Genomic DNA, 25,097 nt, shown 5'->3' with positions numbered 1-25,097 from the left:
AAAAAGTCTCAAACTAACGCCGGCATGAAAATATAAAAAATTATAATGAAATTCAGCTGTTGCATCCTACTTGGATAGCATGTGTTTTATCAGTTTTACAATGTGCTTGGCCTTCTTCTGTAAGGTTTCTCTGCATGATTCTGCCCATGTTTGGGTTAATGTTTTGTTTCAAGGCTTGGTATATTTGTGCACCTGACATGCTTTCTATCCACTTCACTTTTTGGTTTGCATTACCAGACTGACAGATTGGAATCCATTTCGCCTTCTCAAATTTATAAGACTGACCTGGTAGTATTTTCCACAGAGCTGATAATGGCGCTGTGTGCGAGCGTGCGTGTTTATGTGTCACCGGGGTGTGTGTGTGTGTGTGTGTGTGTGTGTCACGTTTTTTGTTTGAAGTTTTATTTTACATCGCAAACCAAAAGGGCATTGATGCCCAATATTGTGTGTGTGTGTGTGTGTGTGTGTGTGTGTGTGTGTGTGTGTGTGTGTGTGTGTGCGCGCGCGCGCGTGCGTGTGTGTCCCATATGGTGCAGTGGTATGTGCAGCGATTTTCAATCGAGAGGTTGCGGGTTCGATTTCCGACGATTATGGTCGCACACGTCTTTCTTCTCTTTCTCAGACTCCTCCTGACTTTTCTTTCATTCTCCTGGGTGGTTAGGAGTATGTGGTGTGATGTGTGTGCGTGAAAAAAATGAAAGAGACCAAAAAAAGTCACGGTAGGGATTCACTGGCCAGAAAAAGCCACTTCGTAGCTGTGTGGTGTAGACCAGGCTGAAATAGTGGCGGTCAATTCCTTAGCCTTGCAAGCTGTTGAATGGTGCAATCCCAGCACAAGCTGCTATGGCTTCTGCTGTAGCATCGCTATCATCGCCTCCGGCGATGGGCGTCAAATGGTCAAATGGTGTGTGTGTGTGTGTGTGTGTGTGTGTGTGTGTGTGTGTGTGTGTGTGTGTGTGTGTATGTGACTGTGTGCGTGTGTGTGTCTTTGACTGTGTGTGTGTGTGTGTGTGTGTGTGTGTGTGTGTGTGTGTGTGTGTGTGTGTGTGTGTGTGTGTGTGTGTGTGTGTGTGTGTGTGTGTGTGTGTGTGTGTGTCGATGGTGTGATGTGGTACGCGATGACCTCAAGTCTTTCGGTCTATACACCCGTTGGTACGACCTCGCAGCTGAACGTGGCGAGTGGATCCAGTCCATCTCGGATGCCATTGTTGCACGGCGCTTATGCCTTGAAACGACAGCCAAGTCAGTGTGTTGTGCGATCTGTGAGCGACTCTTCGCCAGTGAAAGCGGACTTCGGCGGCACAAATGCAGGGAAGAGCGACTGAAGCCGATCCATGAACAGTCCGGTGCTGTATTGTGGGAAATGTGCCATCGTTGGTTTGCTAACCGAGGTGGATTTGCTGTGCATAGCTGCTCTCCCAGCCTTGGTGATGCTCCAGTTCCTGAGATAGTTGCACCTCGCCCAACTGATTGCAGCCAACGTCAGCACCACTGCCACACCTGTGACCGCTGTTTCCGGAGCAAAGCTGGGCACCGCCGGCATAACTGCAACCGCAGAACATGCAGCTCTGGCTCCGAGCGCCGCACCATCCCATGCCCGACCTGCTCTCGGAAGTTCACACGTCTCCAGTACCTGGCTCAACACAAATGCAAGAAGTAACTCTGCCCTCCTTGTCTCTTTGTGTCGCGAAGCGAGTTGGTTTAATTTTGCTATTTTACATGTTTTAGTTCTAAAGACGTTATCATGTTTTCGGCACTGCAGCAATTTGCAGCTTTCTCTTAGGCGCTGTTTACATGAGGCGTTTCAACCCGGGTTGAGTTCGACCCGGGTCAGGTTTCAACCTGCCATGTGCATAAAATGAATGGCGCGTTTACATGACGCATTGTGCTTGACCCGGGTTGAAATTTCGCCCCGGGTCGATTTCAACCCTCCCCCCAAGGGGAGGGTTGAAATCAACCCGGGTCAAGAAAATCGTACAAACGTACATACTGCATACTGCTCTCCCAAAATAATGAAGTATGCGTGCTCCGTACGATGTTGCACTGCAACGCACTGTTGTATTCACTGTAAAATATCGTATAAATTCTCTTTCAGTCCGAGCAAATAAATCAGTTATCAACTCATCTCCTAACTGTGCACTTGCGGGTTTGTGCCGGTTAGTGATACTGTGTGACTTTGAGGCACTGCATCACATTTAGGTGGCAGTTTCAAGGTTTCAAGGTGTGTGTGTGTGTGTGTGTGTGTGTGTGTGTGTGTGTGTGTGTGTGTGTGTGTGTGTGTGTGTGTGTGTGTGTGTGTGTGTGTGTGTGTGTGTGTGTGTGTGACTGTGTGTGTGTGTGTGTGTGTTTGTGTGCGTGCGTGCATGCGTGTGTGTGGGGGGGGGGGGGGGTGCTGTTCGGCGAGCTCCCTGCCACCCGTCCTCGTCACGGCCCGAAGAAGAGGTGGCAAGATGTGGTGTCGACTGATCTGGCGGACCTCGGCGTGACCACCTGGCTTGGGAGTTGCCAAGATCGTCCCGGCTGGAGACGAGTTGCGAGTAGCACTCCACCGCCACGGCCCGCTCCTGATCCTCTTCTATGTGTCTGTGGACGCCCGTTTCGTCGACCAGGAGACCTGAAACGACATGCCAAGTTCTGCGCTCGTGTTCTCACTTGAACTTTCCGACATTCGCTATCATTGCGTACGCAATGGGCAAAATCAAGGTCAAGGTGGGTGCGTGCGTGCAAGCACCCACTTGGGGACCGTTGCTTGTGAACATAATGAATACATAGAAAGCGTTTTGTACTCTTGCTACGACCACCTGGGCATACTGTAAAAGTCATTATTCTAACGAAGCGCATATATAACGATTTCCCAAAATTGACTAGTTTACGTGTACCAAAGGTAACGATTCTCACTCATTCTCAACGCTCAATAGGACAGTATATGTATGGATTTCTGTATAACGATTTCTATTTTAACGACAGATTTCTCCTCGTTAACCCGTTAGAGTTAGCACTTCGTAATATATATGGCTTTTTTTACAGTAGTACATTGTGTAGGGTGTTGAGCAGAGAGCACTCCCTCCGGGTGTTGAACAGGGCACAGCGCATTGCCGATCCCGGCGTACACTTGACATGCATGAGTCTCAGCATATCTCAGTCCCATCATGAGTACTAATTTTGGCAATGCGCAAATTGACGAATCTTGTTTTGGCGTCACAGTGTGAAAGTAAGGGATATTCGCCACTGAGCTGAGCTCGATGGGTACCACCGGATTTCGGTATACTTTATCATAATAATTATTACGAAGACACTCCACATGAACCTTTTGTTGAGCCTTTAGCTTTAGCCTAGATCAATTGGTGAACGGGCTGGGCTGTAACTTGATAATACAATGGGCTCTAAAATAGTCGAATCATCACTACTCAGTAGTCATCACACATGTAGTCATGGTTTTGAAATACAGGCTCAATGACATTAAAAAAATTATGTACATGTACATACCGGTAGGGGGAGGTTGGGGCCCAGGTCCAGGAGTCAGGACTCTCTTCTCCTTGGCTAGGGCCCGGATGCGACTGCTTGTGTCGGATTCACATCACAGTCAGATGCACCAACGACTACAAGTAGGTATTAAAGTAGTTAGTGGTGTCAAAATAAAACCATGGCATGAAACAAACTAATAATTAAAAGGCATGATCGCTGGTTGTCATTCCTGCGCTTTTTGTAGTGTGGTAGCCAAAAGTGTTTATCCAGGATGTCGACGTCACAAGAATTCTACAGAATTAGCAAGTCTCAGTCACGTCATAGTTCATGACATGATCTCATTGTACCATGCGTGATCGTGAGAGCTGAGTAGGGGTATTCCCCTCACTTTTCTCTTTTTGATTTTTCAAATGCACAGCACAATCTGAGCTCATCTACTGTAGATCTGCGCTGCAGTGATGACGCACATGAGCTGACGGCGTTGTAGGTCTGCTGTTCTTTGCTGTTTTGACAACACACACGTCGCAGTTGTTGACGTGGCAAGAAGGCACACGTGGAGCTCTGGACTTGCGCGCAAGGAGATACCGAAAGGTGGAGGACGCCATTAGGAATCCGAATAGCACCAATATAAAAGGAAATTTGAAGGTAAGAGAAGACAACATTATCCAGCGAAGCAGCCTGGGTACAATGAAAGTGATAGAGATTCGGCTGTATTCGAACTGAAGCCACTGAAAGTGATTTCAAATTTCTGATGAGTGGTTAGCAGAATCGTAATCATTGCCATTGTACTTCGAAGTACATGTAGTTGTCTCTAGTTACAAGTATCATTATCATTCCCTACCAGTACCGACTGTTGAGATACTGTGGAATCAGTGCGAAAGCTGAAAGGCGAAATCGAGTCCCGCCATATGACTCTGGATTCAGAACGGCGTGACGTAGCTGTGACTCAAACAACACTGAATCATGGTATGGGCTCCGCTTTGTCATACTTCGATAATGGTACGAATCATTTGAAATGTTGGTTCTCAGTTGTTGCATGCCATGGAGTTATGTAGGAGAAACTTTAATTCTTGGAGACGAAAGTAATCCATGTAATCATCCTGACAAGATGACCTCAAATGTTTGTTTTATATCCCTTCAGGCCAAGATGCTGTTCAAGAGCAACCATTTGATCCGTCGACAGTATATGCCATACCGCGTATTGATATTCCCCTGGATGAAAGTGACAAGCGCTATGCAAAGTGTTTTACTAGTGATCAAACGACGGAGCTGAGCGAGGTAAGTGCCGGTATTGAAATGTACACTTGCATGCGTGCACGTGCACGTGCGTGCATGCGGGTATGAGAACGCGTTCTACTATTGTTGTAGAACACGCTTTTTGTATTTGTGTGTACGTGTGTGCCATAGCAACTCGTACGATATCTTACACAGTTATTATCATGGCTATTATGGTGCTTTCCATCTGCAGTTCTTTCGCGAATATGGTTTCGTAGTAATCCGAGATGTCCTGACTGAAGATGAGTGCCGAGCCTCAATCGATGAGCTGTGGACATTCCTGGAAAGCCGTGGTTACAAGTTGAGAGAATGGGACGGGCCAACGGAGCATGAGAAGCAGGTAAGGCAAGCTTAGTGAGCAAAGCAGTTTGCCTGCAAAGCCTCTGAACAAGCTCGACTTTCAAGATAACAGATTAACTGTGCTATTGCGCTGTTTGTGCCCTGTGTGTGTGTGTTTGTGTGTGTTTGTTTGTGTGTGTTTGTGTGTGTGTGTGTGTGTGTGTGTGACAGTGTGTGTGTGTGTGTCCCATATGGTGCAGTGGTATGTGCAGTCGACGAGAGGTTGCGGGTTCAATTCCCGACGATTATGGTCACACACGTCTTTCTTCTCTTTCTCGTTCTCCTAGCTCTTCTTTCATCCTCCTGGGTGGTTACCAACAGCCAGTGTATGCCGGAGTATGTGGTGTGGCGTGTGTGTGTAAAAAAAATGGAAATAGGGATTCACTGGCCAGAAAAAAGCCATTTCAATCAGCTGTGTGGTGGATACCAGGCTAAAAATTAGTGGCGGTCAATTCATCAGCCGTGCAAGCTGTTGAATGGTGTAATCCCAGCACAAGTTGCTATGTCTAACATAGCTGTTCGCTATCATCGCTTCCGCGATGGGCATGTCTGAGGTCTGAGGTGTGTGTATGTGTGTGTATGTGTTGTGCATATGGATATGTGTGTGTGCGTGTGTGTGTGTGTCCATTTCATCACTTTTCGGATATTGGTCAAAAAGGATTCATTTTATGTGCGGTTTGTATCTAAGTCCATATCTGGGCGCCAGTTTCTAGTTCTAATCAAATGTTGAATGTGAAATTTTGCCTGTTGGTGCGCCTTGCTGAAAATCTGATTTTCTCAAATTTGTCACTTATCGGGTTATGCATCTCAGCTCGTCATATGGATATGCTGTATGAAGAAACACAGCCATTTAGAACTGCACTGGCCAGGGACGAAGATATGAACCCTGCCTTGGGGGGGGGGGGGGGGGGGGGAATAACACTATTTTGGCCCAGACGCGTGACTCCTGTGTTCTTCATAGAGCGAGCTTGCTGTTGCTCTCCGAAGATTGAGGAATTTCCAATACCCGTTCTTTTTTGATATCGTATGTGCCGTGGTGGTATGCAGATGGATGAGGAGAGACCGCCTGCCCGAATCAGGAGAGATGACCCATCAACCTGGGACAACGATTGGCCTCCAATGGGTCATGCAGGGTATGTGCTATGTGTGCGTGCTGTCCAACTGCCTCAAGTACACATGTTTATAACGACGGGCTAAGCGCGGTTCTGCAGTGCATGCCTATCATCTGGGTTGGGAATCGGGTACCGGCGTGTCAGGAGGTGCTTGGACACAAACCTGAGAGCTACTTACTCGATGCTGATCTTGTTTTCACGATCTACTGGTTTTGCGAGTAACATTCCCTGTACATTGGGCTGTGTACTGGGTTGCAAACCAGTGCCTGTGAGGCCACCCCGAATAAACTAGTGCTGAGTCGGGTGGTATTTTCTTCGGGTATCGGGTTCGGGTAGTTAACTAGTTTTCCACGGGTACCCGATCGGGTAATGTTTCCGTGGTAACACCACAATGCACCCCTTCCCTTACACACTGGGTAGACATGCGGAGTATTACATGAATTTGTACACGTGCACTGTACACGATGTCATCTGCGACTTTCAGGTTTTCGGGTACTATTCTGTACCCGTCTACCCGAAGTCCTCACGGGTAGCACGGGTACCCGACTGTACGTGCACACCACTAGTATAAAGCACCTCAGATAATTATGTTTTCATTTCAAGTTGAAGAACTGCTCTATGTCATTGTTTTTTGTCCTTCTGGTTGGCATCACTAGTGTCATTTATAGGCTGTGCATTTACATTCAACGTGTGTGTGTGTGTGTGTGTGTGTGTGTGTGTTCGTGTGTGTGTGTGTGTGTGTGTGCGTGTGTGTGTGTGTGTGTGTGCGTGCGTGCGTGCTTGTGTGTGTGTGTGTGTGTGTGTGCGTGCTTGTGTGTGTGTGCGCGTGTGCTTGCGCGTGTGTGTGTGTGTGTGTATGTGTGCATCAATCTCCTTGCAGTATCCTTGGTTATCTACCGGTGTTTCGCAAGCAAGTGTTGCAAAATAGACAGAATCCAAAGATCTACTCGGCATTTGCGACGCTCATGCAAAGGCAGGTATGCTTTCTAGGTATACTGCGGCGGTGCTTCGGTCCGGTCAAACGTAATTTACCTGTTGTAAAACCTCCATGTGATCGGCTCAGCCATTCACTCCAAGCTATTCAAACGAGCCTGAGCAAGTTCACAATTACAAGTACTGGGCGTCTGCAGACTGAGCAGCCGGCGGAGCATTTACATTTTAGGTTATTCACCCTAGTGCCGACTTTCTTTACTGCAGAAATTCTAGATGACAAGACTTAAAGCACGGTGCGTGATTTAACTTCCTTTTTTGCCCTTTACTTTTCTCTTTCCACTCATCAGGACCTGCTTGTTAACCAGGGTCGCCTTGGAATGTTTCGACCGACTAGAGTGAAGGACGAACCAGACACGATCAATCAGAAGTGGAAAACAGCGTATTCTCTGCATTGGGATGTGAGTTTCACTGGTTTGGAACTTGGGCTGAACCTGGTGCCAATGTGATGGCCTTTTTGTATTTAGATTATCCTAGTCATTCTTCACATGTGCTTCTCCTATCTTTCTCTTTGCAAGGGGAATCCCTGACCCAAATTTGTGTTCCTCACCAAGATCAGATTCCTTCTTTGTGAATTCTGAAGCTTCAATGACGTTGATTTTTGTAGTTGTACTTTTTTACTGGGGAATTTCCACAGGACCCTAAGGTCTTCCTTTATAGTGCCCAAGTTATGCAGTGAGTTCATGTCGAAATGAATTGGGGGCATTCGTAGTGCGGGAGTTTGAACGCTTTTCTTGACTATGTTGAGTATGTAGAGTGTATGTATATGCTGTTGCTGATTCAGCTCAACCCCTGGCGGTATTCACTGGATGATGCCATCTTTCTGCGCGATGCCAAGAAACACCAGAAAGAAAGCCAGCAGCAGCTGACGTACGAGGAGCCTTGCGACTTCATCAAAGAGAACAGCGAGATTGGATCAGAGAAAGATGGCAGTGTAAGGGGAACATCTATACTGCTTTTGTTTTGTTGTTTTTTTGCTTTTTTAATTTTTATGTTTGTTTATTCACATCTGAACCTGGCAGTGTTGGCATGGTGTGCAATTTCAAGGAATACATTACTGGCTGTAAATTATCTTGGTTAGTTGGGCAAGTTGCTGACCTGTGTTTGTTCTTCTGGACATCAGATCAACGTCCAGGGACTCATCAACTTCGCTGACAACCAAGTAGAAGATGGCGGTTTCCAAATAGTCGTCGGCTGCCACCACCACATGGCCAAGTGGGCAGATTCTTGCAAAGAGAGCATGGGCGTGCGGATGCGGCGTAGGGTAAGTCTTGAAAGCAACATTTGATCGCAAATTTACACAAATTCCGGTTGCTAGAATCCACGCAATTCCATTCCACCCATCCTTTACTGAACGGGGAATTTCTAAACCTCCCACCCTGATCGATGCATGTGATGACGTATGTGCCCTCGTTCCCACACATACCTGCTGCATGTTCTGAGTACAAATTTCCCAAAGTGGTCATTCCTCTCTTCCTTGTCCTTCCCAGCCATCACCAAATTATGGCTTTTAAACTGGCCAAGTCCCACTGACCATGTCGAAAGTCACCCGATGATTGCATTGTGCAAGAAACTAGGAGCTTGCGGTGAACTCTGTAGACACTTCTATTGTGGCTTCTGTGTACCTAAGTAGTCACATACATGATATCTCTTTTCACAAAGGTAGAAGAGAACAGAGACAACCAGCTAGATCATTGTTGTAACGCTGTGTTTCATGCACATAGCAAGGCTAAGGCGATCGTGGCGTTGAGCACTCTAGCTATTAAATCTGGGAATTCTCGCTATTGTGATGTCTCTTTTCATGTCTTTATGTGCCTTTGTTTCTTCTGTGTTACACTTACAGACTCTGGTGAAGGTCGACTGCGATGATCCGCTCTATGGGCAGCCGCAGCGCGTGGCCATGCGTGCCGGTAGCATGGTCATCTGGGATCAGCGCATGGCACATGGCAGCGCTCCCAACGACAGCTGTAACCCTAGGTAAGACATACTGTGAAACCTATGTACGGGCGACCACTCAAGGGGCCTTCAAAACCTAGTCCCTGCCAGGCCCACCGGAACCGGTCCGGTTGGTCAGGTTATCACCGAACCAACTTCTTCAACACAGACAATGGCTTCAGACAATCATGACAGGCATGATACGGATGATACAACAGCCACCAACACATGTTTGCCACTGAGGAGGTTATGTGTCCGCACTATCATGCACAAACTGTACGAAAGATCACGGTATGACCGGTCCAATGTAAAGCTGCTTCCGGCGGTCTTGCCTGAGTGCAGGTGGTCTCCTAATCCAGAGTAGTTTCGTTTGAAATGGCATCCCTTGGTCCAAGTTGCAGTGGTCTTCTAAGACAGGTAGTCACCTACTCAGAGTGGTCGCCATGGCAGTCGTACTGTAATCCTATGTTTGTGTTTTCTTATTGACATCGCGGGCAGAGGACCATCTAAGACTGTAGTGTATTGCACATGACAGCACTGCTGTTAAAGGGGAAGTTAAGGCAAAAATCAAAATTTCACCAGTTGTAGTCTTCGGGGTGCTGAGTCGAATGGTCGTGGTCCGAGGAAGCTGAGACGCTCCCTTCCTACTTTAATCCCAATCGAACTCGCGCACTTCCACCGAAACTGGGTGACTGCGCCCTACTAGATGGGGATTCGTATGCAAAATGTCACTAAAAGCGCCATTTCGTTCTTATAAAAGCATGGATGACCGCGATTGGCCCATATGTTGTAGTCTTTTGGACGCTGAGTCGATTTGTTTTGGTCCGAAAAGGCTGCGATACAGCGTTCCTCCTTTATTCCCAATCGAACATGGTTGAACAAGCGGTCACGTGCTCCTGCGTACACCAGTCACCTGGTCACGGTGCCTGCAGGGTACAACTTACTAGCCTGTTTGACCTTTTTTGGGTGCAGTCCTGTCACTCGAGTTGAACCCGAGTTGAACCTTGGTGTGAAAGTTGTCGCCTGCTGGCGTGGTGACCAGGTGATTTGGGCACCCAGGAGCACGTGACCGCTTGTTCAACCATGTTCGATTGGGAATAAAGGAGGAACGCTGCATCGCAGCCTTTTCGGACCAAAACCAATCGACTCAGCGTCCAAAAGACTACAACATATGGGCCAATCGCGGTCATCCGTGCTTTTATAAGAACGAAATGGCGCTTTTAGTGACATGTTGCATACAAATCCCCATCTAGTAGGGCGCAGTCACCCAGTTTCGGTGGAAGTGCGCGAGTTCGATTGGGATTCAAGTAGGAAGGGAGCGTCTCAGCTTCCTCGGACCACGACCATTCGACTCAGCACCCCGAAGACTACAACTGGTGAACTTTTAATTTTTGCCTTAACTTCCCCTTTAAGCAAGTTTGAACGATTACACCTTACATAATATGTCCTTCTTTTGGCCTCGTGTTTCCATGTACATGTGTAAAAGAAACGTTGGAGACTGATCAAAGAGATGTAACGACTCAACCGGGCCACCCATCATATCTTTACGTCTGAAGATGGGCCTGGCCTGAAAGTGTGAATAATCTTTCGAAAATAAATAACACATTTGTTTCATGATCCTGCTCTGTGGTGGTTTTTCCCCAGGATGTGTCAGTTCATCAAAGTCCTGCCAGCTTACTCTGGGACTAGCCAGGCAAGGAATAGAGCCAGGGTTGTTCAACAAAAGGTAACTGATCTCACTGTTGGCTGTCATAGTGCAACATGGTCAAGCACTTTGTTCATTATTGATTAACACTATTCCAAGTTGGAAGGCTGTCGGTTAGCGCTACGGAGATGTGTTGAAGCTAGGTGTCAGGACGTCGAATGTCTCAGTACTCTTGTCAGTTTTGTGCCTAGTTATTGCACTTTCTGACTGTATATAGTATCCAGTTACAGTGATGGAGAGTTACTCTTACCTCGTATCCATATGTCCTTTTCTTTTCTACACTATTTTTTAGTTAAACTTTTCCCTTGCTTCATGGACCAGCATGGGATCTTGTTCAATAAAGAAAGCTTTGCTTGTTCTCACACTCGCATGCAACATACTCATTGCCAAAGGAGCCTTGGGATGGTCAAATAGACTGGGTGGTGACTGACAACAGCTTGACCCGGGTTCTCAACTTGACTTCGAGCCTTCAAATGCAATACTTCCTTTCATTGGTTTGTGTGGATCTCCTCAGGTTGCTGAAGCAAAAGGATTTGAAGCCACCGACCTTGGAAATCGCCTCTTTGGTCTTGCTGAGTGGAGCTAGATGCTTTATTGTTGTTGTTGAAATATACTATTGTTGAGTTTTGCCGGAGAAGGTAATTCTCTTCCCTGCCGCTTATACTTCCTATACTGCCTCCCTCACATGGTCCTGCTATAAGTAACTGCTCTCTTCCATTGAAGACGCAAGTGAATTCCTGCAGTTTTGGTTTAATTGGGTACGAGTATTGCTACTGCTGCAGGTTACCCCTCTTGATTATACTATTGCTATTTTTTAATTATCATCACTTCCTTTTTTCTCTTCTTTTACTTATTCTTTTTTTAACCTTTTGAGGTGCTAATGAGCTCGTGAGGATATTTGCAGTTCACTCCACCGTTTCCCTTTAAATCCCCCGCGCATTGTTGAACAGAGCTTGCACGGTGTTCTGCTGTCATTAGCCTGCTTACTTGTCACTGCATGCTTGAATAATTGAGCTGTATCTCAATACCCAATCTGATGACAGTACCACTGAATACTGGATAAAATTTAATAGTTAGTACTACATGTACATGAACAACACTAATGCTTTATTGCAATGCTTAAACCTCGTGTGAATATTGAATCGACTGAAAAAACAATCCATACTCCATACGTAATTATATTGGCTCGGTTCTTCTTTTCTTTCATGTTTTTTGGCGCACGCACAAAAATAATATCTTTCGTGAAATATCGAAAGGCTGCATACTACTGCCGTGGACATGGAAATCCGGCCGCACGTCTAGCGGCCCCAGGGCGCTGGCCATGCAGCCGTGGGTAAGCGGTACATATGCGCTGCAGCGCGCTGATCGCATCAACACGACACTGCGTGCAACGACGTTGTGCTCGGTACACGCTGAGGGCGCCGGCCCCGTTCATTCGACTGGATTTCCACGTCCACAGCAGTAGTTGTCTCGTACAACGTGGTCAGAGTCACATTGTTTCACATACTTACTCGTACATAACTTGTGTATTGACATAATTATTGGGTGCTCCCCTCAGGCCTGTTCCCCGAATAATAATTTTCATGAAAACAAGGGTGCGGTACATGTAAGTAACTCAATAAGCCCAAGAAGCCAGACCTGGACATGAGGCAGGCATAATGAATGTCCACCACAAAGACATAGTCATGTAGAATGTAGATAGTTAAAAACTTATTACTGGTACGATAAGCCCAGCTGTACAGGGCAGGGCCAGCCTGGTGATGCGAACATCACATCATGATAATTATTATAGAACTACGGGAAAAATCAAAATTCCTGAAAATAGCCGCGAGGAATATTCATTGCATATACAATAGATTGCATCTCTAAGTGTGCCCGCTGGTGCACACAAGCCTGGGGGAAATGAAGAATCCACTACAGCTAAAGAAATTTTCAGCAAGCTTAACTAAATCATTGAAAATCTCACTCTAATTTGCCCAGTGTAAACGAGAACATTCACCGACTTTTACAGAACTATGTTGAAATTATATTTTTAAGTTGAAAACCTGCAGAAAAAACAAGGGGACCATGCCTGTGTGAAGGAAGACGAAGAAAGACTTGACAAGCACCTGCCAATCCTTCCACATTGGCAGTACTGCTCTACTAAAGCTGGGATCGATACTGGGAAGCATGCACCACAAGAGATGCTGGAATGTCACGCACGGATGGACATCCACACAATGCCATGGACATTTCCAGTTCCTTGTTGAGAAGTTCTAGAACTTGACACACACCGGCTTCACCATTGCATGCAAGACCCCACAGGGCTGGACGACCAACAAACACTGCCCGTGCTCCCAGTGCCAGCGCCTTCAGAACATCTCCACCATTCCGAACACCACCATCCACGTACACCTCCACGCGACCATTGACGGCATGCACCACTTCCGGTAGAACTTCTATAGTGGCTGCAGTTGAGTCGAGTTGTCTAGCACCATGATTGGATACCCAGATACCAGACACTCCTCTCCTCAGTGCTTCAGTAGCATCTTCAGCACTCATCACACCTTTCACGATGATGGGTAGTTTCGTGATTGATTTCAGCCAGTCTATATCATCCCAGCACAGTGACCGGTCAATAAGAGAAGCGACATATTCGGCCAAGCCAGACTGGTTACTGCCTTTCACGCCACTAGCGTGTTCACCGGACGTGTCGAAGTTAGCCAAGGTCAGGTGCCGCGGCAGCGTGAACTTGTTCTCCATGTCGGCATAGCGGATTCCCAGGCGCGGTGTGTCCACCGTCACGGCGATCGCCTTGTATCCGCATCGCTCTGCTCGCTCGGCCAAGCGCCGCGTTATCTCTCTATCGCTGTAGATGTACAGCTGGAACCATCTCAGAGATGCAGCGTCACCCGGACTGGCCGCAGCTACCTGCTCAATGCTGGATGTTGCCCATGTGCTCAGGGTCATCACCGTCTTCGATCTGGCACAGGCCCGGGCCATAGCCACTTCGCCATCAGGACAAGCCATCCGCTGCATGGCCGTGGGAGCTACGCAGATCGGCGAGCTGATCGCATCCCCTTGCACAGTGGTGCGAAGGTCTGCGTTGGTGATTCCCCGCAGGCACCGCCATCTCAGCAACAGTCTGGAGAACGCTTGGCAATTTTCCCTCAAGGAAACTTCGTTTGTGGCTCCGGACGAATAGTAATCGTATGCCTGCTTCGGCAGCACGACTTTCGCATGCTCCTCGAACTCTGCTACACTCTGGAAAGGGAGATGGCGAACTGAGGCCTTCTCTGCATCCTCCTTCTTGGACGCCATCCCAAATGTTTAGCTCCAGCCCTATTCTTTCAAAACTATCCGTGCTCCAGTTTTCATTTCGCAACAATAGTCACTAAATTTACGCACGTGACGTGCGACAGTACTAGATCTATAGACTGTGCAGGACAACAGGCGCACGAGATTTTAAAAAACACGTTTTTGCGAAGGAACGCAGCCTAGCCCGGATATCCCGGATCGACCCACAACCATTATGATTCTGAATGATCCAGATTGTATTATTTTTATAGAGCCATTAGAGGTGCATATTTCCGATGGAGAAACAAACAGAACACGAGCACAGCGGTCGCAGATCATATTTGCCCTTTGTGAGGATTGAGCAGTTTGAGGCCAAAGCCAAGTCTGTGCTGTCCCGAAGTGCGTATGCCTTCCAGTCAACCGGAGCTACCGCCGAAATTACGTTGCGTGAAAATTGCCTTTCATTTTCTCGTTTGCTGCTGAAGTGGAGATGTCTGCGAGGCGTAGCTAACGTGGACCTCAGCGCGACGGTTCAGGGAGATGGAATTGCCTCGCCAATATGCGTTGCTCCCTCCGGCCTCCAGGGTCTAGCGCACCCCGACGGAGAACTGGCCATGGCTCGAGCATGCACACGTTCCAACACGATCATGACAGCCAGCACGGTAGCAACGTTTAGTCTGGAAGATATAGCAAGTGCAGCTGCGACGTGTGCCGCTAGGTCTTCACCTCAGTGGTTTCAGCTATATTGCCTGACCGATCGTGAACTTACAAGGCAACTCGTGCTGCGAGCTGAGAAAGTTGGCTACAGGGCGCTGGTAATGACAATCGACCTACCACCGATTGGCATACGATATGTTGGAGAACGGGCCTTTACGTTCCCACCGTGGAACGAATTGGCAAACTTTTCAGGTGCCGCTTCACAGTCCGCTTCACAGTCCCGTCGGGTCACTTTCGACGCTTCCATGGCCTGGCACGATATTGACTGGCTGAAATCAATCACGAAACTACCCATCATCGTGAAAGGTGTAATGAGTGCTGAAGATGCTACTGAAGCACTGAGGAGAGGAGTGTCTGGTATCTGGGTATCCAATCATGGTGCTAGACAACTAGACTCAACTGCAGCCACTATAGAAGTTCTACCGGAAGTGGTGCATGCCGTCAATGGTCGCGTGGAGGTGTACGTGGATGGTGGTGTTCGTAATGGTGGAGATGTTCTGAAGGCGCTAGCGCTGGGAGCACGGGCAGTGTTTGTTGGTCGTCCAGCTCTGTGGGGTCTTGCATGCAATGGTGAAGCTGGTGTTTGCCAAGTTCTAGAACTTCTCAACAAGGAACTGGAACTGTCCATGGCATTGTGTGGATGTCCGTCAGTACATGATATTCCCGAGTCAATTGTTGTTCCAGCAGCTAAGTACAGATCCAATCTCTAGGAATTATATTGAATTTTGAGTTCAATGTTTTCAACAACGTGGATCTGAGATTGAATGATGAACCCTCAGTGATAATCTCCTGTATATGCTGGAAGGCCAGGCCAGTCATCAAACAGTTGGTCTTCGACCTGAACCACGACACGGAGAGATTTGGCAAGGTCGTGGAAAGGCGGACAGGCCACTTCTGGCCAGTGTCAAATGTCGCCATCAGTGAGCCTCACGAGAACTAACAGCTTGTAGCGGATCTGGATCCGTATTAATTTTGTTTTGTAGTGTTTGACTTGCCTATGCATTGATCACCCCTTGCCTGTCATTCTTTGATGCGAAACGGCCGACAGTCATCAGTGCGGATGCTAGCTATGGTCTCGGTGCTGTTTTGCTGCAGAACCACGACGGCAGTCTCCACCCAGTTGCGTATGCGTCCCGATCATTGACATCGGCTGAGCAGCAGTATGAAAGAGAGTGCCCCGGCGTGGTTTGGGCCTGTCAACGGTTCCATGGCGTTGTGTACGGCGACCCATCATCGACGGTCCACACTGACCACTAGTATATCACAAATATGGATCCAGATCAACTACACAACTCAGAAGCCTTCACAATCGATGGACAATTTTTTTTTTAATGGACAACTGGACCCAGGATCGCAGACAGAGCATGGGCTACTCTGGATCCCCGGCCAACACGGTTATCCAGAACCAGTGGTTTCTGTAACATCAGTAAGTGCTCCTCCGTCATCATGCCAGGCTGCTTTATCCTGCAATACAACCCCCACAACCACAACCTGAGTTGCCCTGGATTGCGGCACCCCGGGTACATCTCACAGTTCCACCAGCACGGGTGTCGATGCCATCTGCTCAGGCAATGTTGTGCGACTACATGGCTGGCTGGACTTGTAACTGTGGAATGCGTAGACCCTTCTGGTTGCTCTCCATGCTGTGAGAAATGTAGCATATCACCGCACAAACCGTATGCATCCGTTAGTCTACTGTGGTAACTCTGCCTACACACTTCAATGCATGATCCTGCACGCAAATGTGTACAGTGTCAGGGGCTACAGGCTGCGCTTAGCAGGTTGTTTTGGAATATCTGTTCTGTGGGAATGTTGACTTTCACTTCAATTCCCATCTTCCTAACTTCTTCGTAGACCTTCCATAGGCTGCTTGTTATTGTTTATGTCCACTGTTATGCTGCAACTTCAACTTTAATTGTGTGTGAAAAGCAGTGTGCTACATTTCCTGATGAATGTTCTAAGCAAAAATCATTCTATTCCTGCTTGGAAATGGTAATATTTATGGCACATACGTGTTGATGTATATGTCATGGCGCACCCTACTGATTATGTCAGGGTGATATTGAGTTTCCTGATTATCTATTGAACTTTCCGAGAGATTCAATCCTAATGATTGTCATTGTTTATTTAAATTTTCTGAATCAGCTTTTTACACTGTATCAGAACCTCTTTTTGATTGACATTATTTTAGGACTTGTGCTCTGCCACTCAGATAAACAGAATATCAACCCAGAATGACTAGCTACGAACAGTCTGAAACCAGCGTCCGGGCACTGGTCTAGAATGCACCTGTGGGTTTAACATGGATAATACAGATTATGGCATTTGAATGCCCGACACATTGACCGGTCCTTAAACTACAAGTAATCGCTGTTGACAATTTGCACGTTGTTGAAATTGAACTTGTACTTTAAAAACGTTTTTTGAAACTTTGTCTATGTCAGCCACTTTCCAGGCAGACAAAAGTTTGCCGCCCCTCCCTCACCCCCCCCCCCCCCCCCCCCACACACACACACAATCCCACAAAGTGGCTTTGTACCCCCCCCCCCCCCCCACCCCTCCTCATTGACACAAAGCTGGGTACAGTCTGTCTACACAGTCATGTCCAAAGGGTAGCAGCACCATAACTGTTGTAAGTTAATGCTCTAGTAGTGCCGTAGTGGGTCACACTCGCAGACGAATCACAGTCGAAACCAGCCCAGTGGCAGTCCCATAACTACCTGCACCTTGAACTGTACATGTACTTGCAACGTGATTATGCATAAAACATCACGGGACTGACTCACTCAAGCTCGATTAAAAGTAAGCCCCACGTAACAATGAGTCGATTGGACAGGAGGTGTGTTGCATGTACACAATACAGCCGGCTGGAAATCAGCAATTGCGGCAGTCCTTACTAGTGGGGCTGACCGGCATACTTCAGAGAAAAAATCAATGGCAGAAGTTCCAAAAAAACCCTAGCTAAAAGGTCAAGTTCGATGTACATGTAAACTGTCCGGAAAAATCAAGGGTGCAATTTAGCAAGCTGTAAAAGCTGGGGTCTGTTTAAAACATGTACATGTAGCACACCATAACTGGCATAAGGTGTTGAGATGGTGATGCAGAGTACCAGACAAAATATGTCACTGCACTTCAAACTTTGATAAATCAACAAAGGACAGTGGGCTGAGTCCTATCGGCAGGATGTGCTTACAGTGTGGATCGGTATCGTGCTGCTGGAACTACAATTGACTCGGGAACATCAAGCACAGATGGACATCCACACAATGCCATGGACAGTTCCAGTTCCTTGTTGAGAAGTTCTAGAACTTGCGACACACCAGCTTCACCATTGCATGCAAGACCCCACAGAGCTGGACGACCAACAAACACTGCCCGTGCTCCCAGTGCCAGCGCCTTCAGAACATCTCCACCATTACGAACACCACCATCCACGTACACCTCCACACGATCATTGACGGCATGCACCACTTCCGGTAGAACTTCTATAGTGGCTGCAGTTGAGTCGAGTTGTCTAGCGCCATGATTGGATACCCAGATACCAGACACTCCTCGCCTTAGTGCCTCATTGGCATCCTCAGCATTCATTACACCTTTAGCAATGATTGGGAGCTTAGTGATGGACTTGAGCCAGTCCAAATTCTCCCATGAAATCGAAATATCGAACAAACTATCGGCAAAGTCGGAAAGGGTTGCAAAGCGTTTGTCGTTTTCTGTTGCAAACTCTTCCAGACCCAAGAAGTTGGCAAGCACAAGGTGAGAAGGCAATTTAAATCCACTCCTTTTGTCAGCATAGCGTATACCGGTGCGCGGAAGATCGATCGTCAGCACAATCGCTTTGTATCCACTTTTCTCGGCTCGTTCTACCAGTCGCTGTGTTATTCTTCGATCCTTCAAAACATAGAGTTGAAACCATCTGGGTGAGGTGCCCCCCGCTTTGTCGGAAACTTCCTCTATACTGCTTGTTGCCCACGTACTTAGCGTCATGAGGGTGTTGGAATACGCACAGGATTTTCCCATAGCTACCTCGCCATCAGGATGTGCAGTGCGTTGCATGGCAGTTGGAGCTACGCATATCGGAGAGCTCACCGAAGTTCCTTGGACTGTCGTGCTAAGATCCACATTCGCAACTCCCCGCAAACATCGCCACCTCAGCAATAGGCGACCAAACGCCTCCTGGTTTTCTTTCAATGATTTTTCGTCCGTGGCACCGGAAGAAAAGTAGCCATAGACATCTCGTGGAAGTATTGATCTGGCCTTGCCGTGAAACTGCTCGACTCGAATGAATGGAAGGTACAAGTGGCGGTAGGGATCTCTCCCATCCTGGACAGGTGCTCTTGCCATCGCCGGTTAACGTTTGCAGAAAATAGTCAGTGTCCACATGCGTAGCGCCTGCTAGAGTTCTACTAGTAGTAGTACTACTTGTACTATGTCCGATATATTTCTCAAACAAACAAACATCAAACATTTCCCATTTTTTCGAACAACACAGTCAGTCAGACCCATGCATGCAATGCTGCATGCATATGCGCCAGAAAACAAAACAAAAATGCCAAGCAGGGCTACACTGTACACAACCGTATAAGCAAGAGTACATAACCACTTCTACTAGTAGAGTCTACTAGTCTTGCAGTGTATACCATGGTATACGGGCTCTTTGAATCAGTTTGATGCCAACCCCGCCACGGCACCAGGACTCGATCGAACCACTGTTTACCATGGTTTACATGGTTTACCTGGGTGTTGGCCTGTAGACCATGGTAGATCTACTGTATACCAGGTATACATAATTATGTAGAACGTGTACGTAACCATCAGGGAGTCACCCGGGTCTATACGACTCCCTGGTAACCATGATAACATGCAGGTCACTTCCCTGACTGTTCAGTGTTCGGGCAATTCCTCGAATTCTGCTCCATTTCTTTATCCACATACCAAACATACATGTACATGAAACTTACCAGAAAAAGTACCGAATTCTGCCAATTTTTCTGCCGGCATTATCCGCATATGCCTAACACTGGTTCACTATATTTATCACGAAATTTGCTATGCCAGCTCGTTATAAGTGGAGTCAACTGTATGCATGCAATAATTATTATATTTGTGAGGGCAACCCATTCTGCACTTTCATACGGTGGCTACAACCAGGCAGGCACAGTGGGTTGGTCAAAGACCATGATTGAGATACGATACCTGGTTCAAGTCCTGCCTGGGAGCGGTTTTTCCAGCCGTGCTGCTACCCACAGTCAACTGGGAACTTGTGGCCAGGCACAAGCACGCGTCAATGTCAGCGGTGGTAAACCGCCCACAAATTCGCACGTGCTGAATGGACTTGGGAATTGGGAAATGAAAAAATAAAAATAAAAAGAGCAACGACAACAGAAATAGAAATACAATACAAGACGTACATGTACCTGCTAAGGGGCACATGACAGCATTGCTCAGATTGAACAGAGGACGCAGACACAGGATAAAGGGCATTGTCGACTCCGTTTTGAGAATAATCCAGTAAAATGGTGGCAGGTGGATCAGTGCAGATCCACGCACTACGTTAAGAGAGGAATTTTGTTGGTATTTAAAAAAGATGTTAATTATTATTACTGCAGCAGTTATGAAAAGCAGTACTGTGATATTTCGGAGCAATATTATTTGGTTTTAGTCGTAGACGCCACTATTGGACTTGCAGACGTCCTTGCAAAGGTCCTTCCACTCCCCTCTGCCCTGTGCAATCTCCCGGAGGGAGAGGAGATCAGACAACGTCTTGAGTCCCCTCCGCCCCACTTTCTTTAGTTTGGCCTAATGAATAATCTATACCACATAAAATCTGTGATCACTTTGTGCATAAATTTTTCCAAATTGGGCGTCTGTTATCCAATCCTTTAGAAACTATATGAGAGTAATTGTGGAGCGATCCTGAGCAATATTCCGAAAACTATTCTCAAAAAGTTCCAGCCAAATTTGAAATATTTCAAAAGCCCTACGCGTCTATAGTTTTGAAATGCACTGTAGACATGTACATCAATCAAGGTCTGCTTGCAGAGATACGGATAACAAGAGCCAAGATGACTAGATAAGCTCCTATGACACGAAAATGGTGCCATCAAAGTTTTAAAAAAGGAGATCCATGATCAGGCCCGTACTTTTCTGGATCTTGCATTGCATTGTCTCCGAGAAAACCATTCAAAGAAGGACAATGCCTGCCTGAATTTTACTTGGCTGAACAAAAACAGGTACTAGTACTTGATGTACCTGTTTCTGAGAGCGGCGCTCAAAGTGCCGATCGGTATCGTGCTGCTGCAACTACAATTGACTCGGGAACATCAAGCACAGATGGACATCCACACAATGCCATGGATAACCGTTAGTTCCAGTTCCTTGTTGAGAAGTTCTAGAACTTGCGACACACCAGCTTCACCATTGCATGCAAGACCCCACAGAGCTGGACGACCAACAAACACTGCCCGTGCTCCCAGTGCCAGCGCCTTCAGAACATCTCCACCATTACGAACACCACCATCCACGTACACCTCCGCACGATCATTGACGGCATGCACCACTTCCGGTAGAACTTCTATAGTGGCTGCAGTTGAGTCGAGTTGTCTAGCACCATGATTGGATACCCAGATACCAGACACTCCTCTCCTCAGTGCTTCAGTAGCATCTTCAGCACTCATTACACCTTTCACGATGATGGGTAGCTTCGTGATTGATTTCAGCCAGGCCACATCGTCCCAAGTGATGATTCTATCCAGAACAATTTCTAAGGGTTTGTCTGGTGCACTTCTGCTGCTGATACTGCTGCTGCTAACCTTGGTGCTTGGATCCCTGTGCAAGTCGGAAAAGTTTGGAAGTGAAGCAAACGGTGGGAACTTGAACGCCTGATCGCCAACATATCTTATGCCAACACGAGGTAAATCTATGGTCATCACCAATGCTTTGTAGCCGGATTTTTCGGCTCTCTGCACCAGCCGCCTTGTGATTTCACGGTCGGTGAGTGTGTACAGTTGGAACCACTTGGGCGATGGGCTGTCCGCGGCGCATTCAGCTACATCCTCCAAACTGCAGCTTGACATCGTGCTCAAGGTCATCAGCGTGTTGGATGCTGCACATGCTCGCGCCATGCTGACCTCCCCACCCGGATGAGCCAGGCCTTGCAGCGAGGCGGGGGCCACGCATACTGGCGAGCCAATTGTATCGCCTTGAACCGTTGTCTGAAGGTTCACGCCACTGACACCTCGCAAGCACCTCCATTTGAAGAGCAGACGTGTGAACGCTCGCTGGTTCTCCTTCAAAGTCACCTCGTCAGTAGCGCCGGTTGAATAGAATGCGTAGACACTCCATGGCAGCAGGGACTTCGCTTTGGCACGAAATTGCTCTACATTCACAAAGGGAAGATAGGATTGCCGATAGTTGTCGTCAGGAGCTGGTTTCGCCATCACCCAACTTTGAATTGGTCCACCTTCCGCTTCCAGTACCCTGCAATCTATCCTTTTCACATTATTTTGTGCACATTCCCGCAAATGAAAAAAATATTACTCCGCGGAAGTACAAAGTCATCCATTCTATTTCTCGATAGATGTCTGAATGAATGGTTCGTGTCTTGCCGCCCCCCGCCCCCCCCCCCCCCCCCAACCACAACAGTCCAAAAAGGCCTTGGCCAGGATGGGAGAGATCCCTACCCTACCCCACTTGTAGATCTACATGTACCTTCCATTCATTCGAGTTGAGAAGTTTCACGGCAAGGCCAGACCAATACTTCCACGAGATGTCTATGGCTACTTTCTTCCGGTGCAAAGGACGAAAAATCATTGAAAGAAGACCCAGGAGGCGTTTGGTCGCCTATTGCTGGGGTGGCGATGTTTGCGAGGAGTTACGGAATACGGATGTGGATCTAGGCAAGACTGTCGAAGGAACTTTGTAAACTGTCCGACATGCGTAGTTCCAACTGCGAATCTGCGATGCAACGCACTGCACATCCTGATGAAGTGATGGTGAGGCACATGCATATGTACATGCAGTGGGCACCGGTGGACTATGCCGGCATAATTATTGGCATAATTATTGGCATAATTTGGGGGTTGAAAATTTGGAGGATAATTTGGCATCCTTTCGGAGGTAGGAGCATAACTACATGATTGTACCACAGTTCTAGTATGCAGGCTGCACAATTGTGTACAATGCACCTGATCAGTCCTGGTGGTCTGCATGGTAAAGGGCTTGAAGTAAGTTGGAGGGCATGCACTGCAGATAGTGTTTTCAATGAAAAGCAGGGTAGAAATCATGGCAATACATTATTGTATACTCGAACTCGTCTTCTTCAAAGTTCTTTCTCGCACTGATGCAGTACATGCAGCAGAAGATGCGAGTGAATCAGCCTTTATCAGGTATCCTGGGGCGGACAAGATAGTGACGGGTAGTCCGCAAACTGTACATGTACATTATTCATGATACGAAGTCATGACCTCTGGATTTTAGCAGCCATGTCTGTGCAGGCTTCGGACATTGCTAAAATAATTTTAAAAAAACTTGAGGTGTAGTTAGTGTTGGGTCACGTGATGGCAGGAGAGGAACATAACAGTCAGTTGCCTGTTGATCGTAGTAATACGTGAAACTCAGAGTTGTGACAAAGCTTCCAATCTCTCTTGTGTGTAACATCACGGTCATGTACATTGTGTGTTAGGCTCTAGTTTGGAAGAGGAAGCAATCTTGACATTCTTGAGTAAAGGTAAAGAGTTTCCGCTCTTTCCTCCCCAGCAGTGCATGTCAGATGTGCACCACGGGTAGGTGCACCGAGCAGTGGAGGAAATCTCGCAAAACGGGTTTCAGTAGAGACCGTCCTTCAGCCGCTCTGTGACGGCATTCACATCAATGAAAAAAATCACGGTTCGCTTGAGACTCGGCTGGAAGCCGACTTTTCCGCGTCCGCAGGAACGCCACCACCCTCTAGGATCAAGGCGCAGATGCAGCTCCTAAGCGGTGAGTAGATCAGACCCACCACAAAGTGGTCAAAGACCGAAAATCCCCTTCACTGCATCGATGTTTCCCTCGTGCCAGGCCACGAGTTCCCAATTAACTGTGGGTCGCAGCACGGCTGGAAAAAATCCTTCCTCTTCCAAGCAGGACTTGAACCTGGTACCCTCTGTTTCTCAAGCATGGTCTTAGACCGTCCCACTATACCTGCCTGCCAATGAAGCATGAATCAAATCCACTGGGCCATGGCTAGACTGCCTTCCACAGCACCATGATCCGAATCGTGGTGAGTCGTGATTTGCACCAAGTAAGAATAAAGGTAGCAATCCAGGACCTCAGAACTAAATATTGCGACAGAGCTTTCGGCCATATTTTCAATTCATTGCATTCCCAACTCATCACAACCACGCGCTCTTCAGCCGAACCATACAGACACAGCAAGGACACTTCCGTTGAGAGATAATATTGCTCCACGCCTCTAGACAGCTGTTTCGCTCCCTGTCGGAGCTCATCAGTAGAGGATGATAATGGAGGAATGATCATTCTTATACACCAGAAATGGCGCAAGTGCGCGCTTTCCACATAATTATATCAATGGCATATGCAAGCTGCTAAAATGGTAAAGTCTGAGAACAGCGATAAATAATCATAGTACTCGCTCATTGGTGGAGAAACACACCACACAGGCGACGAAAATCTTACGCGGAATACTGATGCCAATGGAAAGTACATGTATGTTGTTTATTATTATGATGTTGCAATGTCCATGTATGCAGGCGAGGCGAGACTCACCGCCGAGATCCCCCAACGCGACAGGCTCGGTTGCCGTTCAGGATTCACACCGACCTGTCCGCCCGTCAACAGGATCGACAGCGGGAGGCCCCACTGTACTGATGCCGATGTCGATGCACACCAGGAAACTTGTAGTCGTGAGTGTGATACTAACAGGTCTAGTAGCAACCACTGACAAACGAGAGGCCAGCTGGGGCATTCACTCCAGTCAGGGATGCTTGGTCGACGCTTCGTATCAGCAGCTCAGCTCAGTTTGATCAAACAAATCCAGGACCTCACAGACCTATGTCATAAAACCCATCCAACAATGCTCCACCGAATTGGTTTTGCAAAAAAACGTATAACAGGCATCGCCGATCTGTTACCTCGAATTGCGTTGTAATTGTTCATACGAACCACAAACCTTCAAACACCTACATGTATGTGAATGGATAGTGAAAGCAGCACAACTGCGCCGCAGTGGTAATTACATCCAACCAGCTCGTCAGCTCGCCAGCGGCCTACCTCAGGTCTCGGAG

General features: G+C 47.5%; 5 protein-coding genes across 5 annotated transcripts; 2 read left to right on the top strand and 3 right to left on the bottom strand.

The window, feature by feature from the left end:
- Positions 1-4,119: 4,119 nt before the first annotated feature.
- On the top strand, positions 4,120-12,039 carry LOC135809936 (putative phytanoyl-CoA dioxygenase). Its single transcript, XM_065323385.1, has 11 exons — positions 4,120-4,464; positions 4,607-4,743; positions 4,934-5,080; positions 6,127-6,212; positions 7,072-7,168; positions 7,472-7,582; positions 7,966-8,115; positions 8,305-8,445; positions 9,025-9,158; positions 10,761-10,842; positions 11,336-12,039. The coding sequence occupies exons 1-11, from the start codon at positions 4,374-4,376 to the stop codon at positions 11,405-11,407; spliced, it is 1,248 nt and encodes a 415-aa protein (XP_065179457.1). The 5' UTR covers positions 4,120-4,373; the 3' UTR covers positions 11,408-12,039.
- Positions 12,040-12,509: 470 nt separating this feature from the next.
- Positions 12,510-14,191, bottom strand: LOC135809938 (2-Hydroxyacid oxidase 1-like). Its single transcript, XM_065323386.1, has one exon. It carries the CDS (start codon positions 14,119-14,121, stop codon positions 12,964-12,966), a length of 1,158 nt encoding a protein of 385 aa, XP_065179458.1. The 5' UTR covers positions 14,122-14,191; the 3' UTR covers positions 12,510-12,963.
- A 162-nt stretch (positions 14,192-14,353) lies between these two features.
- On the top strand, positions 14,354-17,049 carry LOC135809935 (uncharacterized). Its single transcript, XM_065323384.1, has one exon. It carries the CDS (start codon positions 14,394-14,396, stop codon positions 15,522-15,524), a length of 1,131 nt encoding a protein of 376 aa, XP_065179456.1. The 5' UTR covers positions 14,354-14,393; the 3' UTR covers positions 15,525-17,049.
- Positions 17,050-17,654: 605 nt separating this feature from the next.
- On the bottom strand, positions 17,655-19,268 carry LOC135809934 (2-Hydroxyacid oxidase 1-like). Its single transcript, XM_065323383.1, has one exon. The coding sequence runs from the start codon at positions 19,156-19,158 to the stop codon at positions 18,004-18,006; it is 1,155 nt and encodes a 384-aa protein (XP_065179455.1). The 5' UTR covers positions 19,159-19,268; the 3' UTR covers positions 17,655-18,003.
- Positions 19,269-20,081: 813 nt separating this feature from the next.
- Positions 20,082-22,335, bottom strand: LOC135809933 (uncharacterized). Its single transcript, XM_065323382.1, has one exon. It carries the CDS (start codon positions 22,251-22,253, stop codon positions 21,138-21,140), a length of 1,116 nt encoding a protein of 371 aa, XP_065179454.1. The 5' UTR covers positions 22,254-22,335; the 3' UTR covers positions 20,082-21,137.
- Positions 22,336-25,097: the final 2,762 nt, after the last annotated feature.

The sequence above is a fragment of the Sycon ciliatum genome, chromosome 2, assembly GCF_964019385.1.
Source record: "Sycon ciliatum chromosome 2, ocSycCili1.1, whole genome shotgun sequence".
Taxonomy (NCBI): domain Eukaryota; kingdom Metazoa; phylum Porifera; class Calcarea; order Leucosolenida; family Sycettidae; genus Sycon; species Sycon ciliatum.
The sequence above is the reverse complement of the archived record's forward strand: the minus strand, read 5'-3'. Positions and strand labels throughout refer to the sequence as shown.

Coding starts and splice junctions, on each gene's coding strand:
- LOC135809938 (XM_065323386.1), bottom strand. CDS start 14,121: ATGGCGTCCAAGAAGGAGGATGCAGAGAAGGCCTCAGTTCGCCATCTC.
- LOC135809936 (XM_065323385.1), top strand. CDS start 4,374: ATGACTCTGGATTCAGAACGGCGTGACGTAGCTGTGACTCAAACAACA. Junction 5,081..6,126: donor CAACGGAGCATGAGAAGCAG/GTAAGGCAAGCT, acceptor GGTGGTATGCAG/ATGGATGAGGAGAGACCGCC. Junction 7,169..7,471: donor CGACGCTCATGCAAAGGCAG/GTATGCTTTCTA, acceptor TCCACTCATCAG/GACCTGCTTGTTAACCAGGG.
- LOC135809933 (XM_065323382.1), bottom strand. CDS start 22,253: ATGGCGAAACCAGCTCCTGACGACAACTATCGGCAATCCTATCTTCCC.
- LOC135809935 (XM_065323384.1), top strand. CDS start 14,394: ATGGAGAAACAAACAGAACACGAGCACAGCGGTCGCAGATCATATTTG.
- LOC135809934 (XM_065323383.1), bottom strand. CDS start 19,158: ATGGCAAGAGCACCTGTCCAGGATGGGAGAGATCCCTACCGCCACTTG.